The 19,742-nt window shown below is 38.4% G+C and overlaps 1 protein-coding gene across 1 annotated transcript in view; it reads left to right on the top strand.

The window, feature by feature from the left end:
- The window catches only part of SMOC2 (SPARC related modular calcium binding 2), a 176,847-nt gene that overhangs the window by 75,451 nt on the left and 81,654 nt on the right, over positions 1-19,742 (top strand). The window contains exons 3-7 of the mRNA XM_050949134.1: positions 934-1,040; positions 2,364-2,463; positions 11,735-11,782; positions 16,587-16,637; positions 17,433-17,507. Of these exons, the coding sequence (XP_050805091.1) occupies positions 934-1,040; positions 2,364-2,463; positions 11,735-11,782; positions 16,587-16,637; positions 17,433-17,507 (381 nt within the window). The remainder of the gene's footprint in view (positions 1-933; positions 1,041-2,363; positions 2,464-11,734; positions 11,783-16,586; positions 16,638-17,432; positions 17,508-19,742) is intronic.

Here is a 19,742-nt window from a genome sequence, read left to right as displayed (position 1 = left end):
CCAGTCCCCTGCACTCAAGGCAGAACTAAGTACTGTCTAGACCATCCCTGACAGATGTTTGTCCAACCTCCTCTTAAAAATCTCCAATGGTGGAGATTCCACAACTTCCCTCGGCAATTTATTCCTGTGCTTAACCACCCTGACAAAAAGTTTTTCCCAGCACAGAGCTTCCCTAAACTTGGTGGATGTTGGCCAGTGAAGACTTTGTCCTGTATTCAGGAATTCTGTTGTTCCATAGAGCCTGTATGGTGGCTCTAACACCACTCCCCCACCCCAAGCCTCTGGCACAGAGGGTGGGTCAAGGGAAAAGGGGGCACGGCTGGGGCATTCAAGTTTGCCAGAATTAAAGTACGTGTCATTTTTCTCAAATCCCATAAACCACAGCTGATTTATTAGCTATATTTTTAGCATCATAGAAATTAGAGATAGAAAACATTTATTAATTATTATATTTACTCCTTGCAAGTGAAATAATTAGTCTACATATTGTACAGTAGATTATTATTATTTATTTATATTACAGAAGCACCTAGAGATGCCACTAAGGGTAAGGCCTAGTTGTGATAAGCAATATAGCAATGTGCAAACACAGTGTGTGAGAGAATCCCTGCTCCAAACAGCTTGCAGTCTAAATAGACCTAATGGTAGCTGTACTGCTGGTAGACATACTACACCTGATAGAAAATAGATACGTTTGTTAGATGTATACACAGGATTGAACCAAAGAGAAGCAGTGAGGATATAACTTTTTGGATTTTCTTTCATTTTTTTCCTACTTCTAAACACTCAGGTAACAATATACCATCCAGGATGAAAGGTTCCATTTCTTTATTTGGGTCTCTGAACCTTCTTCCTTGTTTATACTTTGGGCTATCACCTGTACTCTCTTTAATGTTGCATCATTAATCTTGCTTGTTTTCTCCCTTGCCTTAGATGTTTCCAGGTGTGTGGCAGAGAGGAAATATACCCAGGAACAAGCCCGCAAGGAGCTTCAACAAGTTTTCATTCCCGAGTGCAATGATGATGGCACATACAGCCAGGTTGAAAAGTTTTGGCTCAGTATTTGTATGCCTTACTGTTCAGCATGCTTGGGGGGTTGTGACGCAGCGAGGGAATTACATTAACACTGATGTTTAGAAGTGGGAGGATAGTAGGATGACCAGACAGCAAATGTGAAAAATTAGGACTAGGGTGGAGGGTAATAGGTGCCTATATAAGAAAAAGACCCAAAAATTGGGACTGTCTCTATAAAATCGGGACATCTGGTCACCCTAGAGGATAGTTCATTTTTGTACCAATTTAGCCTTGGCCTCTCTTCAGAAATGATCAACAAAATAGTTGACTGTGATGTTGGCTATTGTGATGTGCACCCCATTCCACTAGGTTGAGACAACCAACTCATTTCTCATAGCTCTCTGACAAGTCATCAGCTCGTAAAATGTGTATGATTTCTGTCCTGTTCCTGATCCAAACCAGTAATCTTGTGGTAAAAGAGTCCATATCCTATTGCCAATGCCATGAGTAAGACAGCAATCTTCCCTAACCCCTGCTGAATCTCTGTTCAGGCATCATGGACTGAGTTACTCAGGCAAAGATTTAGAATCCAAGAGGGTGCAATGTGAAACCTTTATCACAGTCAGATACATACTAAGCAGGATTGTCTTCTGTTACCATTATAATAAGTTTAAAAGGTAGGGTCATGTAGAAAGTTACTGTAGTCATTTTTAAGTGTAGCTAATAGTGCACATTTACTATTTATAAATGTCAGTATGGTAGAGAAAGTGCCATTAGACTCCAGGGGAGATGTTAAAGTTGTTGGGATTTATAAAGCAATTCATTTAAAGTAGGCATTCCAGTAGTTTGCTCTCTGAGAGCTTGGCACATGAATAATGCTGGAAAAAGTGCTGTATCTGTTGTTACTGTGTGAGAGATGATATGTTGTCTATCTGGAAAAAAGCTAGAGAGGGCTTACTTCAGGAACAGAGACATTCAATCCACGTGTCCCCTAGGGAGCTTTTCATAATGCCTGTATCTTATTCTTTCAGTATAGGACATAAAACAAGCAAACACACATTAATAGCTTTCTCCTCAGATCTCCACTGCAGCACCTACTGTAGAGTACTTGAGGGAAGCTCTGCTTTTATGCTTTAAAGATATTCATCAGACTTGAATTACGGTCTATTAATGGATTATCTTACTAGAAACCAAAAAAGGCGTTTGATCTCGTAAAAAATATGTTCGACTGGAGGACTCCATTGTCCTCAGGAGACATATATAAATATATACTCTATGTGCTATGAACATTTCAATATGGTCAACACATGTCTCAGAGATTTCCCTCACTTGATGTCATTTCCTGACAGGTTCAGTGTCATAGTTACACAGGATACTGTTGGTGTGTCACTCCCAATGGACGTCCAATCAGCGGTACAGCTGTAGCACATAAAACTCCACGGTGTCCAGGTAAGTAATGATTTAGTTTATCAGTGACATTCATCTATTTTATCTCCCTGTCTCAGTTTTTAGGATGATATCTATGTGCCAATATATGGTGCCATGCAACAGCATTGCTGAAATGATTATTCTTATATCTTATAATTTTCTGGTAAACTCACTGCAAACATACCATCGAGTTTTACTTTTTAAACATTTTAAGTATTAAGAATAATTAAAAAAAACAAACAAACACTGTTCAAGGTTTGGTACAGTGAACAAAAATTCTCACCAGTAGCCAAATCTGGAGGGTTGGGGAGGAGGGTTAACAAACCACCAGACACCCTTTTCAATAACGATGAAAAGTAGCATTAACATCAACGTTAAACCACTGTTTGCAGAAAATGAACAACAAACAAAAACAAATAAAAACTGTCATTCCCACAAGCTTTTACCTTAAACCAGTGCATACGAAAAATTAACCAGTTTTTAGAGACTGCCTTTTAGCCTCATTTCAAACATGTCAAAATGTATGATAAATCAGAATTGTACAAGCAACTGTAGCAATTACTCTTCTAGGTGTTTCAGGTCAATACAACTGCTCCGTTTCTACAGAGAGAGCACTAACGATATTGCAGCTTTGTGAACTGCAGCAGCAGTACCCCCTGCACTTTAAACTTCTTGTAGTGGTGGGATTAATTGACACCTTGGCTCCCTGGAAGATTGGCTGAGTTGAAGAAACTGAGATATGGATTCTGGCGGGGCTCCCTTACCTGTAGTTAAGCAATATTTTCAGAGTAGAAATCTTTATTATTATTATAATAATTACAAGAAGGGAGATGACCAGAGAAGACGTGAATATGTAAGAACAAAAGAACATCAAAATTTCAGGCTGCTTTTAAGCCCTATGTGACTTAAATGGTGTGGAGAACCTTGCAAGTGTCCTGTCCTACAGTAGATTTTGCCCCAGGATCCATAAAGTTCAGTTTAGTCCAGTGATCTACTCCAATCTAGCATAAATGCAGAAGAGTCACTTTGGAGTGAGAGTTGCCAAGAACCACATTAAATGTTCACAAGTTTTAAGATTCAATAATATGCACAGAAGTGTATTTTAATGTAATGATTGATACAAACTCTGACCCTGATTCAGGACCATATTTAAATACTTAAGTGTTATCCTAAATAGGGATGGACTTAAGTGGTGCTTAAGTGCTTTACTTAATTAGAGCCTCCATCAGGAGTTTTGCAATATCAGTGATCATGAAACCTAGTAGCTCCCTCAATTTCACTAACCTCAACAAAAAAGGATGATACATGTGCTGAAATCTCAATAAATAATTGTCTAATATCTCTGCACAATGTGTGGCATTAATTTCTGGTCCACAGTTCTGCTGAATTACTTACTGGACAAGCAAATTCATGGGATTTTTCATGTTGAATGTAATCAAGAAAAAAATGTAGTTAGTTTCAGATGCTTGATTAATCAAGACACAAATTGTTCAGTTTCTTCACTTACACTGATAAAGTGTTTTGCTTTGTTCAGTCAAAGTCAGAATGTGAGCCAGACTATATCCACAAGAAACCCATCTTTCTTCTGTATTCAGGACCAAGGCCCCAATTTTGCAAAGGCTCATGCATGTACTTACCTTTACACACATCAAGTAGTCCCACTAAAGTCAATGAGTTTACTCAGTGCATAAAGCTAAGCATGTGTGCAAGTCTTTGTGGGATCAGGGTCTAAATCAGTGCATAGGATCTGATTCTGCACCACTAAAGTTAATGATTGTTTTTCCATTTATATCAGTGGGTGCAGCTTGTAATGTCTCAAATACCTGGGAGAGGATTTTGAAATGCTAGTGATGAAGAACTCAATCTTACTTAAAGACAACTACACAACCACCTCTTTGTACAGGAGACAGTGCCACAAATTTTACAAAAACTTATGCAGTGAAATAACACAATCCCCAATGCTAATTTTGCAGAATGTCATTCTTGATGAAGTAGAGCTGCAGTTCTAGTCTGTTTTCCAGTCTGTTTCCAGAATCGCCATCTGTCAGGACTGGAGAGATTTTTTCCAGAAGGAACATTGACGTTTTCCATTACATCTACTATTTGCTTTTATCTTTTTTCCCCTTTTCTATCATTATGCACAGGAATGATGCCCAAAATATCATTACTTACACAGAGTTCATACTTGCTTCTGTCTTAATTAGTTCTTTTGGGATATCACAGACTCTCAACCACGCCAAACTGATAAACTGTGCAGTTTCTGGCCTATCCTCAAGAATTCCCTTGCTATTACTTGATATTGCAAGTGCACATCTTACAGCAGTGGAATCTGACAACTGAATGGTCATATATTCTTCTATTGCCTATGCTTTTCTGGGGACAGAATGTTGTGGTTGGTTACAAGGAGGTCTTTGATTATTCTAACATTTACACATACAGCTTCATCACCTTGACTTTCGTATGAGTGCTTGTATGGTACCACTCTTACCTGCTATCTCACATGGCTTATTTCATGGAACCTTTGCTAATAGATGTGTTTCTTCTTTATTTAAGGGTATGGGTTTATTTGATACATGGATTTACTTGCACATGAATATTCAGCTTCCAAACAAAAATGCTTAATATCATAAAATACATATCTCTCTTGGTTTGATCTTTTGTGGTGGGATATTAGATGTGGAGTCCTGAACAAAAGAACACTTTTTTCTCCATTCCTTAGGAAGGGTCTTGCATTCCTATTCCTATTTATATTTCTTCAAACAGAGCATGAATTTTGAAGTATTTGATGTTTGCTTTTTCACATTGTTATTTTTTTCAGCTTCTGTTTATATGTTTAACCAGCTCATAAAATAACAATTTAAATCAGGGTAGTCCTTACTCAGGCCTGTAGTATTCTAGATGTGGCCTTTGCCAATCCTGAACTTTTTCTTCCGTCTTACGTGTTATATATTTGAGTAAAGTATTTCACTTCTTTTGGTTCTCCCTGGTGGATCCCCTTGTTTTGTACGTAACAGTAAAGAGGATCATCTTCCAACCCTCCATCCTACCTGTCTATATCTTTGCTCTTGTTTCTTGTTACATCCCTTTCCCCTCCTCACTCCATGAATGAGTTCAGCCTCATTGATCCTTTCATTTTCTTCTCTCACACTCCTCTTCTGCATTCTTCAGTGAGTGTCACCAGTTAAAGCTGGAAAACATTCCCTATCTCAGTGCTCCAGGGTTCACCCTCTGCATTAAAACACTCCCTGAAAACTTACTGTACTTCTTCCTGAAGGCCGAAAACTCTAACCAACACCTAATGATACTGCCAACCCCACTCCTCTCTGTAGCTAGTAACATTAGTTATGCTCTCACCATCTGAGTCTCCCCATGGACTCTTGTCATAACCTTGTATTGATTGTAAATTTCTTGGGCAACTACTGTTTCTGTTTTCATTTTTATACAGTGCTGACCACACTGTCAGTGTAATAACCCCCACCAGTTTACACCTGTGACCTTTGACACTTGAATCCAAAGTAGACCCAAATCCTGTAAGCAGATTCATGCAGAAAGATGCTTGCTCCCATTCAAAATCCTATTGACTTCAACTCTTTTGACTTCAACAGAGCATGGCGTGGAAGTGGGAGTCTGCCTTTACAGATCAAATAGCATGGACTTTAGCCTTGGTTAGTATTTCACCCTGTTTAGCGGAGATTTTCCGAAACTACCTTGGCTATGCCAGCTACCATGATGGTAGAGTCTTTTTCTGCACTTATGTTTTATTGAGGCAGCTACTGTTAAGCCCATAGAGTTTATAGTGATTTATCCATGATGCTGGAAAAATACAGTACCAGAAATTCCTAATACCTAAAAATACCAGTATTCCTAAAATGAACAATTAAAACTGTAGCTCTTGAGAACCTAATGGCAGTTTGCTGCTCAGCCATTTATTTTCTGTTTTAGGCTTTCAAATCTGCATTCCAGATTTGTGATGTCAGATAGTTTTTCTCTGGCAAAATTCCTTGTCTAAACTTCATGTTGAAGTGGCCTCAGTTCAATATGGTAAACAAGACTTTTGACGCAGTGATTCACTTATTGAAATCCTTATTTTAGATCAACAAAAACATTCTGCAAGATTTTTTATTTAATCTTAATTCTCAGTGAATTTAGCACTTCTGAAGAGAACTGAATTGAGACAACCAACTCATTTCATATAGGTTGCTGAACAGTTATCAGGTGGTGATGATTTTTCATTACCATCAGCCTGGGTAACAAGATTTGAACTGGTGAGAAGTGATAGGCTTTATATTTTGTTGACAAAACAGATTGAGAGGTGACCTGATCACAAAGTATAAATGCTTTTACAGGGAGAAAATACTGGGTACTAAAGGGCTTATTAATCTAGCAAAGAAAGGCCTAACAAGAACCAATATCTGGACATTAAAGCCAGAAAAATCCAGATTAGAAATAAGACACACATTGTGAACAGTGAGGGTGATTAACCACTGGAACAAACTACCAACGAAAGTGGCAGATTCTCCATCTCTTGTTGTATGTTCACGCTGTACTCTTCTTTTGGTGGCTAGTAGAATCCATACTTGCATAGCCCCCTTAGCAAGGGTATAAACAACACTGTAGCCAGGAAGGCACAGCTTAGGTAAATAGAGTAAAAGATGAGACTGAAGGGTGTGGGTATGTATGCAAGTACATACTCTACATTCCCTCTACTCACCCAAGCCGTGCCTCCCTGTCTACACTGCTGTTTTTAGCTGTGTATTGTCTCATTGCCTACCTGCTGCTGAATCCTCCAGAGGAGAAAGACTATGGCAGGTGAGATGCAGTGGAGAAAGGCATGGGCATGGGCAGCTACCCACTGTGCAACCTTTCCTTAACACAGGAAAAGACTCTGGTAGAGGAAAAAGGATCTGCCAGCTCCCCAGTACTAGAATCCTTCCCTTGACACAAGTTTGACGTGACACAGAGAGAGGCTCCAGCAGTGGGGAAAGGCTGAGTCAGCATTGGATGCATTGCGGCATGTAGCTGCACATACACTACACACCACTGTAGATGTAGCCTTGACATCTTCAAACCAAGACCAAGTGCCTTTCTGGGAGATATACCCATATACAAGTTATTAGGCTTAACATAGGAGTTAATGGGTGAAATTTAATGAGCTGTGATCAGATTAGATTATCTACAAAAGATCAGATTAGATGATCTCAAAAATTTCTGGCCTAAAAATCTATGAGCAAATCTCACAGCTGTGTAATCCACTTCATATTGCTTTTTGCAATCACAGTAGCACCACTGGTAGTAATTGCTAGAAACTCTAGCTGGGATTTTCAAAGATATCTAAGGGATTCAGGTACCCTACTCCCATTAAAATTGAGTAGGATTTGGGCACACAAATCCCAGACTCCAGTCTTAAAAAACAAACAAACATTAACATAAATCTTTCTGAAATATGATTAGATTAGCATCACATATGGACTAATTCAGCACCACATTCCATTGCTTCAGAAAAGACTGCATTAAGTAGAGCTCTTGATCTTAGGTTTTAAATGAATTTGCACAGAAATTTGAGGTGCTTATGAAAAAAAGTCAACATTGAAACTGGTCAGAAAAAGTTATTTTACCACTGAAAAATTCAATGAAATTAAAAACAATGATTTTGGCAAAATTTCCACCAAAAAATTGACTTTCGGGCAAAAAATCTAAACTTGACAATTTTTGGCTGAAAATTGACAATGTTTGGTTTAAAACTGAACATTGCTATTGGGAAAATGCCATTAGGACCATTTACACCAGCTGACAATCTGCCCCTAGGGTTGTTATAATACTCCAAACTAGGCAAAAATCATGTTCTAATCTTGGGGTTTCATTGCTATAAATTTCCAACTATTCCACTTTCCAAGCTTTTTACTATCGATCTATAATAATCTGTCTTTAGTTTCTGCAGTATGACTTGCTGAAAATGCAGTTTCTCAGTGTTTTCTGCCAGGTAATAATACAATAGATATTTAAATCACTAAAACCATCAAATCATAACTTAATTTTAATTGAAATTGTCCCCATTTTGCATAACATTTTAACATAATAATTCCTCATGTTCTGATAATGACTCTTAATGAACTGGTCCATTTCTTGCTTTTAATGTATATTTAATCTGATACTAAGAAAAAGAAATCAGATTAGACCCTCACTTTGTTCTGAAACTATTTTTATAGACGAGCAATAATAAAACATTTAATAATCTTTAGCTGGTGTTCAATGAATGATGTATTAGCTCAACTACGGCATGATTCAAAACTCTTTGAATTAATGGGATTTTTTTTAAAGACTGTCTGTTTACTTTATGGTTTTTAATGCTGTCCATCACCATAGTATCTAAGTAATTTCCATGTAAAATCAGTAACAATAGAAAGGTCTGTAGTGGACTTCATGGAGCTTCTGAATCGCCTCTCTTTTCATGGTAAAAACTGTACTTGAGGTATGTATGTTTGCTTGTTGTTCATTTGGGTTCTTTTGGTTAATTTGTTTGTGTTACAGGTTTTTACTTCTATTTTTAATGTTAAAAAACTGGGGGAGGGGCTGTTTATTTGGGTAGATGGAGCTGTCAATACTGTTAGTGTCATTCTTGCTGCGGTGGAAAGGCGTTTTCAAAGAGGAAGGCCTTGCAGTGTTTCCTAAAGGTGATCGATTATGGATTTCTCTAATGTGCTCTGGAAGTTCGCTTCACAACTAGATCCCCTTGACTAAAATTGTGTTATCCCCAGCTCTCACATGCTTCATATTGGGCTTTTTGAAGCGAAAGTTAGGTTTTACACAGGTCTGCTATTAATTCTTTAGAGGGCAGAACCCTTTTAGGGCCTCCTTCTGCTTTTGTTAATGTCAATGTTTATCAATGACACCACACTAACCAACAGGCAGGAGTAACAATTTTGAATTGTTTCATTAATTACTTGCAGTTAAATTGGGGTGACAGAATTTGCTGTACCAGATCACATGCAGTCACTGGGGTGCCCTCTCTCTAGCAGCGGTCATTATCTGATGTTTCAGAGGAATCTGGAACTGTCACCCTAATGTGAATGTGGCCAAACTATAAAAGGTTATACATGTGTCTGTGAAAAATCCTTCCTGACCCCACTGGCCATCAGTTAACACTCTGGAGCATGAGATTTATCTTTCTCTTAGCCTCCATAGTAACAGATGTTACAATTGGTTATAAAATTTCAGAGCCACAGGATCTGATTATATTTTCTTTTACTTATGATTAAGGTTATGGTATGGGTATTTTAACAAGTAACAAGTTCAATAACTGAACAAGTTATTTGCAATATTACATTTAAAAAAAGATTTTAATGTTATTTAGGTTGTTATTAAGGGTGCAAAGTCAAGCACTCAAAAATTAGGAAATGGTAGACTTAAGGTTGCCTGTGCAACCTTAATTTTCTGCCTTGTGTAAGCATTATGACAGTCTGTAATTAGATGATAACATACTATTTTTCCCCAGCACTCATGCCTCATTCAGCTAGTAATGATGCTTAGGGCTGGTCTACACTGAGGGAGGGAATCGATCTAAGATATGCAACTTCAGCTACGTGAATAGCGTAGCTGAAGTCAAAGTACCTTAGATCGTCCTCATGGCGCGGGATCGACGTCCGTGGATCCCCCTGTCAACTCCGCTACCGCCGTTTGCGCTGGTGGAGTTCTGGAGTCGACGGGAGCATGTTCGGGGATCAATATATCATGTCTAGATGAGATGCAATATATCGATCCCCGAGAAATCGATAATTACCTGCCAATACGGCGGGTAGTCTAGACGTACCCTCTGTTCCTATCAGCCTGGGAGAGATTTCAGCCATTAATCTAGGGTGAACAATTCATAGATTCACAAATTCATAGATTTTAAGGCCAGAAAGTTTCCATATCTCATTAGCAATCCAGTGCCCCTATTTCTTCTTAATGGGCAGGGCTTCTTCTCATTTTTATTACATGGATGTTTGATTAAAAAGAACTTTTGCCTGTTTTAATCAACCAGTTTTTCAGTTTTATCAAATTTTTGCCATCACAAAATTTCCAAGGAATTTCATGACAAAGATAAGAATTGTGCCTCCAATTTAATAAGCCTAAACCGGAAATTAAACTAAACAAATAAAAGTAGTTGCAACATAAAATAGATAATTGTGCAATACAATCTGCTGTTTCTTATTTTTGAGTTGTGCAGATAAATACACTTTGATCCACCAAACTATGTAATTTACAGATACAATTTAAGTGCATTCATATTTGAAAGTGTAGCTGTAAGTGTGTTATATGGGATTTCTGGACACTGAACATGAACAAACCAGTCTAAATATTAAATGCCACAACTATTAAAAAATCTTTGCAAATTTTTTGTAAAAATTATTGTATTTAATTTTTCATTTTGTTTCCTCATTTACATATATTAAATGTAATTATTTGAAGTATACACGACTGTCAATACGGGGTCCTGGATTCACCAATCCATGAAATTCACTTTGTGATGCCTATGTTGTACTTAAAGCAGCCAGAGATTTGTCCTGGAGAGTCCCCTCGGTGTAGGGGGAACTGATGTAAAGCTAGTGGAGGTAGCTGTGTTGAGGCGAGGGTATGTTGGGGTCAGAGTGGCAGCATGGCAGAGGGGAAGAGAGATGGCATGGTGAAGTAATGCTCTGCTATGCCCATTTCTCCACCAGCATAAAGTCCCAGGAGTGAGGGCTTACATAAGTGATATAAATTAAAGCTGCCTCCTGCTACTTTAACATATGACAGGATTGGATAAATGAGATCAGGGAGCCCTGATTGGCTCTTATCAGTCGCCCCTCTCTGTTGTGTCCAGGAAGATCTGAGAAACCATGGACAACAAACTATTGATATAAAGGGTTTGATCTTGCAAATGGAGCCATATGAGGGGACTCCTGTACCCAGGCAGAGCCCTGTCGAAGTCTGTGGAGTTTCACACAGCTGTAAAAGTCTGCAGTATGGATCTGATTGCAGGATATGGCCTATGACTGTGGTGCGCATAAGCATGTGTATTTATCTACTGTGCCTGGGTTCTCCTTGGCTTAGGTATGGTGGTGACCAAAACCAAACACCTCACCCTAAATTGATCATGAGCAAATGTCAGTACCGGGCCAAGCCAAAATCCATTGGTTTACAAAGGAAGAAATGTCTGCTATTTATGGCTAACACAAACGGAGGGGAATAATTTAGATTAAGGTGTGTCACTACGAAGGTAAGTTGATAATGAAAGTAATTTTTTTTGGTTTATACTTTTTTCCACTTCCAGGGTCTATAACTGAGAAGTTGCCACAACGAGAAGGTGCAGGAAATACAGGTAAATGTCTTAGAATGTTGTGTGTGTTTTTTTTTTTTAAACTATGCAAACTAGTAAACTTGCAGGATTTGAAACCTTGATCTTTCATAAGTTTGAAATGTCAGTGCATATTTTTTATTATTATTTTTTTTACTTGTCCAGCCTCATTCCTAGAGATTTTGCTGCCCTGGGTTAACTGGAAAATGAATTCCCTTCCCAGCCCATTGCTACCCTTCCAGTAAACTGCTGTTAAGTTTTTAATTGCCCCAAATATTCTCTAACCCTGGATGGAAGCCTGTACTGTCTGTCTGGTAAAACCAGCACTGTCTAGCCCCTAGATCCAGGAAACTGGTGCCATTAGTTCATCTCCATGGTAACCTGAACTTGACTCATCTAAGGCCTGGCACTTTATTCTCTACAGTGATGAGTTCAGCTGATGACTTATATTCATAGCCAAAAAGTTGCTGCTGTTAAAGATACATCCTCATGCATAGATCCTATAATAATTGAAGTTCCTGGGGCAAATTCTTGTGTGATGTGACTCCACTGAGGTTGGAGGAGTTATATCAGGGATGAATTTGTGCCCTTATCTTAAATAAAGTCAAGACCAAAAGAAAATTTAAAAAGTAGCAATTCTAAAGGCAAATGAAAATATTTAACCAAATTATACTCTCTGTAATGCTGGTATAAATGGACTTTAAAGGAGTTGCTCCAGATTTATGCCAGCATAAATAAAAAGACTAGTTGGCCCAATGTAGTTATAGTTGAATTATGATTTTGCAGGAATTTTAGCCTGAATTTAATATGACCAATGTAAGTGGTGCTATTATGTTGAGAAAATCAGTAGCTGTTTGAAAGTTAGTTATTAAAAGATACGTTAATCAGCAGAGGAAATGTTTCCATCATGTGTCTACTAGATAGCCTCTGGGTTCTACTGACCTCTAGTTATCCACAAACTGCTAGGGAAGCTTGCTCTGGGTCATGGATTTCATTCTTGGATGTGAACTGTACCATGTAAAAAACTTGCCTGGATCTTGGAAACCTTTTGGTTTTGTCTGTGAGCCTTTCTCCAGAGAGCTGAGCAGTGGTAAAGATTAAATAAATGAGCCTTCCTGTCTACATTCAACTCTGCCTTATATATATATGGGCTGAAACCAGGCATGAAGGGAAATGTTGTAGAACATTGAACCATTCAGTTGTGTTATTTGCCATTGAGGCCAACCATCTGCCAGTACTTATCTGGCTAAAGAGGTCTGACCCTTTTTTAATTTCCATATCTTATTATAGACATATCTTGGGGTCCTATTTCTCAGTCATGCCCAGAATGTTCTTAATCAACATTTTTTCATATTTTAAGATTTTGTATGAGCCAGCCTTGCAGAGTATCTTCCACTTATAGCCATTAAACCCTGCAAAATCCTCTCAGCATGAGAGTGAAATTTCCCTTCAGAGATGAATATATTCTCTTCATGGCTCTGGTGGGAGGGGGGAGGAGAAAGTGTGTCTTCATCTGAGGTGAGTATTGATCTACTGATACATCTTTGTTTTATATTATATAATATTTGCTTACTTCCCTCAAAAACCTAATGCACTCATGGGTATTATCATCACCTAGGAGATGTTCTGTTGTGAGGTGGCAGTCAGATTTTAAATTCCATAAAGCCAATGCCATAGAATGACAGAAGCTTAATGATTATTGATGAGGACGTGTGTGAAAGCTGAGTTGTTTGCAAAGCCTGAATGAACAGCATCTATATCATCAGGGGTCAAAGATGAACAGAGTGCATGTGTTATGCCTTCTTCATCAAGAATGTTTGCTTTTGACATTACACAGTTACAGTTGACTTGTGCATTGTTTTTATTCACCAGCTCAACTGCAGCACAAAGTGCAGATGTCCTGTTTCCCAGGAGGTTCCTGATTCTTCTTTTCAGTAGCTGAATCCCCCCCTTCCTATTTTTCCAAGCTGTCTCTTCCTTGCAGTTTGCATTAAGTAGCAGTGTCAAAAATATCAGAACATATCTAGGGAGAACTACATAACTATACTACCAGATGAGTTACAGGAATTTCAGATCCATCTTTGGTTTTACAATTCATACAGTAGACTCTGGGAGAGTCCCTTCGTCCAGGAATTCCTTGAAGAGTCAGAATCAATAGAATAGAATAGAATAGAATAGCTGACAGGCCACACATAGATGGCCTGCAAGATTCCTGTGGTATTTCTAAGCCCCACACGAATGAAGCTTGTCTTCTGCTTTGGTTATTCCAAGAGTAAAGCACTGCAGGAGCAAACTTTCAGGCCTTTGAGATTAGGCTCTCTATTGGACTGAAGCTGTGCTTCTGCAGTGCTCTTAAACTGTGTAGGGGAAAAAAGCTTCAGGGACATTTCCTAGTCTACCTTCCTAGTGGCCTCACAATCCAGAAATGTAACCTCTTTCCCACTCAGGAGAAAAAAAAGTCTATCTTAGCTGAAGAATGCTGTTATCTGAATCAAGGCCATATCCTCTTCCTCTGATTTTAGCCGGGGGCATGGCAATGTTTTGAATAAGTGATATCTGAGTACCAGAACCGTGTTTAAACATATACATTCAGTGTGATCTGCACGAAATATCATGAATTTAGTAAACCAGTTAAATTAGAACTGCTCTGAATTTATATAGTGATGATGCCATATTGGTTCTTATTCTGAAGAATGAATTACTGCATATCTTCATTCCAAACACTAAATGTTTGTTCAAAAACAGGTGGATCTGAAAGAGCAAAAACAGGAAATTACTGGTGTCCCAGTGGGATTCTTCCCTTCAAGTTAGGTATGCCTCAGGTGTGCCTCTTGACTTGCCCTCAGTTCTGTGGAGAGCTAATCTTTTACAGAGTATATGGATATCCTCAGATCAAAGACCTGATTCATTAATTACCAGCAACAAGCTTCTCTCTCTTCCCAACCCTATGCCAGTGTTTGGACAAGGCCTTTTTGGCACCTTAGCTTCTTTAAAAAAATATTGTCATGGACTAATGTTAGATGCTGCTTGAACAAAGATATTCATTAATGGAACAATGCTGCCACTAGAATATTTTTCACTGGGCTGCTGGTCTGTAAGGTTTCCAGTAATAGGCAATATCACTTCCAAGAACAAATGCCCTATCTAGTGAAAGTGTATGGTAGAATACAATTAGAAAATATAATCAAATTAAATTAATTTCTTTGTATTATTTATTATTTGCCCCCTCCTCCCCTCCAAAACCTGGATATTTTTCTGAATCAGATAGTGATTGACAATCTGATAGTAAATCTTGAATTCATATGTAATTACATGTGTTTGGTGTCCTGTCTGAAATGAGTTGGTAGCTTCAGTCCACTTTCCAGAGAATATTACAAAAACACTGGTGAAACTGACAGTAATGTGCACACTTGTCCTCCATCTCAACATAGTGGCCAAACATTAAATGGATATGGAGAATGAATGACTTGCTCATCTAAAGAGGAAGTACCCCATAAGTTTAGGTTGAAGCATATTGGTTGGGAAACTTCCACTCTTACTGCTTTGTTTTACCTGTTCTGCAAAGAGAGGACTTTAGGATAGCATGGCTATCCATCTAGTACTTATCAGCAGTATTATGTTCCTGAGGAGTAAATTGTGGCCTTGTATTGGGAAAGGCCAGATTATTTTTCACTCCTTTGCATGATCAAGAGCGTCAGCCTGTGTAGTGGGGACAAGGGAGCAGGAAGAGGCAGCTATTGAGTTGCCATGGCAAGGAGGTGGATGGTATAGTCCATTTTCACTGTTGCCTGAAATCATCCTAGTAAAAACAGGTACATGAAAAAGCTATATTCTGTTATAGCCTCTATGCAAAATATTGGGTAAACAATCTGGAAACAAGATTGCGACTCAGAAGTGGTGACTTTAAGGAATTCTAGCCAAATGCCTGCACAGAGGATATTGTTTCTGGTGAGGCACCATAATGTTGGAAGTAGTTCTGCTTCACAAAAAATGCCAGCAACTGGCTGATATGGACTATTAAGTTATATTGCATACTGTGGCTCATTCAGTGTATGAAAACATATAAACAGCCCACCCCTTCAAATTGCTAAAAATTGGTCTTTGGATTGAAAATATATACTACTGTTTCCCAAAGCTTGCTCATTTGAACTATTTTTTATAGTGAGATTTTCTAGCTACATTTATTTTTTGCAATGCTTTTGAATGAGTTGAAGATTTACCCTTATCCTTACTGTATTCTTTCCAGTACATTTTACTCCTTCTTCCCTTGCAGTGGCAGTTGGTTGCAGAGGATGGGGATGGCTGACTGAAGGATGGGAGCAATGCAAATGATTATCTGGTTCTTTAAACTAAGGATCTTGTTTGTGAAAACAGCTGGCATATCAAATGAATTTTGCTGGGCCAAAAGAAACCCTGTTTTTTTTTAGGCTGTAGAAGGACTACATCCACTCACTTGCCCAGATTGCTTTTGCTTTCACAGGGCTTACCTTTTCTACGTCTATATCAATTTCTTCTTTTGAAAATATTTGTTTAATTAATTTTGTTCTAGGGGAATCAATGCATAGTATTTTTTCTTATCCCTGGCAGTGTACGACTCACTGGCTGATGTCTCAAAAATCTTGCAGTCAATTCATTCATATACACAAACAGTTACCTTAAATGCCATAGATTTATAATCTGTATTTTATATGTGTCATATAATACTTACGTTGTTTGTTAACCGGCCGGGGCTATGTGCAAATCATTAGCATTAACTATATATGTACACTTATTTAGTTTACTCTCATAATTGTAGTCTCCTTGCAAATCTTTTCCATTCTGAATTCAGATGATGCCTCAGCTCCCGCGCTGGAGACTCAGCCTCAAGGTGATGAGGAAGGTAAGCATCTTTAGGAATGGTAACAGAGTCATGCCAGAATGACACATTATAACCAGATACTGTAGCATAACTGCTACCTTAGAGAAAGGGCACCCAAATGTTACAGGATTTAGCACACTTTTGGTGATTTGCCAAGAGGCTGAAAGCTGCTGTACCTGTTTCCAAGTGGGACAGTCAGAGTACAGCAATCATACTTTTAAAGTGAGCAAATTTCATGGGGACGTCCCAGAGACACAATAACTATGGAATCCCAGAATGCCATGTTCAGTCATTTTTCAGAGTGAAGATGCTGCAATTTCAAACTTGAGCTGTTAATTTTAATGCATAAAGGGCCAAATTCAAATGTTAAAGTCCAAATTCTGCTCTCGTTATGCCCCATACATCCCCTCTGACAACAGGGTAAGGTCCATATTCTGCCACACTTCCTCACATTGGGTGATATTCAGCCCTGTGCAGAAGGCCAACACAATGCCTACATGCCACATCAGCCCTATTTTGCTGTATTGGGCCTACACTCAAAGTCAGTTATTACTCATTGTGCGTAAGGATGGCAGAATCTGGTGTGAAGATATTAAAACATAGGTGCCGGTTTGTACCATATTTTTTCACTGCTGTTATATGCATGAATGTAGCTGTTCTAAAGTGTTGCAATGTGTCCTTTTCTTTGTTAGACATGTACCATAATATGTTGTCAGCCTTATCTTGTTCATTGACCACTTAATGTTTGTTTGCTACAGATTGTTTTAGTTTATTAAATTATAATAATGTAAATTTTGTCATGCTTGATTTTTTTAGATATAGCTTCTCGTTACCCTACATTATGGACTGAGCAAGTAAAGAGTAGGCAAAACAAAACCAACAAAAATTCAGGTAAGAATATGTGGTCTTGCTTTGCAAAGTTGCTTGGAAGCACTTTTTAAAGTCGTATTCAAATTGCAGTTTTGGAAGTGAAAAAATCATTTTAATACACCAGAGCTTATACTTCCATCTTCCCACCACAACAGTGTCCTGAAGATTTGTGATGTAATGTAGAGATTATGTAACATGTTTATTATATTTTCCCTTTTTATACTTTTGGCCAGATCCTCAGCTGGCGGAACCCAGCACAGTTCCTTTGAAGTCCTTGAGGGAGCTGTGACAATTTGAACAGCTGCAGATCTGGCACATTTATTTTTCTCATCTACATTAATATTTTGTTTTTTTGTTTGGAATATGTATTTTTAATTGATTTGGTACAATAGTAAGTATGAACTTAGAAAAAGATGGTGTAGGGCATATGTGTGAGGGGAAATCTGGATGAGACAGATCTGAATGGGAGCAAACATGCCATTAGAAATTGCGTGTCAGCTCAGAAAAAGATGGTGTAGGGCATATGTGTGAGGGGAAATCTGGATGAGACAGATCTGAATGGGAGCAAACATGCCATTAGAAATTGCGTGTCAGCTCAGAGAAAACTGGAAAGACAGATTTCTCAGTTTTTCTTTCTCATTTTATAAATGTGCCATCTGCCAAATTATGATGATTTGTGTGTTAACTGTCAAGGACCCATTTAATATAGGTTTGAAGACATTGATTTGTATTTTATTGTTAAAGTTTGACCTTACTCTGTCTGTTAGTCTATCACAAGAGAGCTTTCAGAAGGGTGGAACTGGGCTTCTATGCAAATGTCTAAGATCCACAGTGAAATCTCTCAAGTGTTGAGAAATCTGCAGCTTCGGAGGGCCACAAATCCTGCCCCCATGATAGGATGATCTGTAGAAAACTCCCTCACTGAGTTGCCTGGCCCTCATATGTTATTTTCCTACTTCAGCCATTAATTGAGCTCCTATGTCAGGTAATGCCCTGTGCATGAATAATAGATAAATAGCAAGGGATATTCAGTTGGTACAAAGGATTTATACAAAACTGAGGTATTGTTAATAAAGCCTCTGATTCAGCAAAACACTTAAGAACATGTTTAAGTCCCAATGGAAATTAAACATGTACTTAAAATTAAGCAAGTTTAAAGTGTTTTGCTCAATTGGGGCCAAAGTGGATATAAGAAGATGAGCAGTGCTCAAAAGAAAAACGTGTATGTTGTTGTAGGGCCCCACAAATCAACTCTATGGTTTATTCAAAGCACCAAAACAATACTTTCCAATATTTCCTCTCTCCCTCCAAGAGAGTATCACAAAGACTTAAAAAGGAATAGGCTTAAATTTAACCTCCAGGTTCTAAGCCAGTGGTGTGTAAACTGGGGGCATGTTCCCTCAAGAGGGTGCAAGAGGTTCCTCCTGGGATGGTGTGGGGAAGAAATTTCATCCTTTTGACCTTGTAAAAAACAAACAGACAAATAAAAGTACAGGCTGGGTTTTTTTCAACAATTAGCTAAGTTTCATAACTACAGTAGGCCAATGATGCCTTTAAAATGAATTTTGATTCTCATTAATTTTAAAACTCATTTAATGATTAATAATTGATATTAAAAGACCTTATCTGGCAATTTATATAAAAATAGATGAGAGCCCAGGACCCCTCAAGTGAGTCAGATGCTCTAACAGTAAACCAAAGGAATGAATAACCTCATCTCTTTTTCCTCTCCACCGTCCAGTGTGACCTTCAAGTCTGGTGCATGCCCAATCTACTCAGCAATGCACAAATTATAATGCCATAAAAAGTGCCAAGCAAAGACTCTCAGGGTATGTCTTCACTGCCCGCTGGATCAGGGGGCAATGATTGATCCAGCAGGGGTCAATTTATTGCATCTAGTCTAGATGAGATAAATCGATTCCCAAGTGCTCTCTTGTCAATTCCTGTACTCCAGCTCGGCAAGAGGCGCAAGCACAGTTGATGCGAGAGCAGCAGCAGTCGACTCACCGCAGTAAGTCGATCCAAGTACGTTGACTTCAGCTACGAAGTTGCATAACTTAGATTGATCCCACCTCCCTAGTGTAGACTAGGCCTCAGACAGTCAATATTAAGTGAACTGTTTGTGTATGTTTGCAGTTTGTAATACTTTGTGTTTACTACTTCCTAATAACCTTTACCTAGTCTTATAAATTTAGTAATAAATATACATTTTTCATTTCTTCCACCAACTTGCAAAAAAAAACCACTTTTTTTCAG

The sequence above is a fragment of the Gopherus flavomarginatus genome, chromosome 4 (genome assembly GCF_025201925.1).
Source record: "Gopherus flavomarginatus isolate rGopFla2 chromosome 4, rGopFla2.mat.asm, whole genome shotgun sequence".
Lineage (NCBI taxonomy): Eukaryota > Metazoa > Chordata > Testudines > Testudinidae > Gopherus > Gopherus flavomarginatus.
Note: the sequence above shows the minus strand (reverse complement) of the source record. Positions and strands in the feature narration are given on the sequence as shown.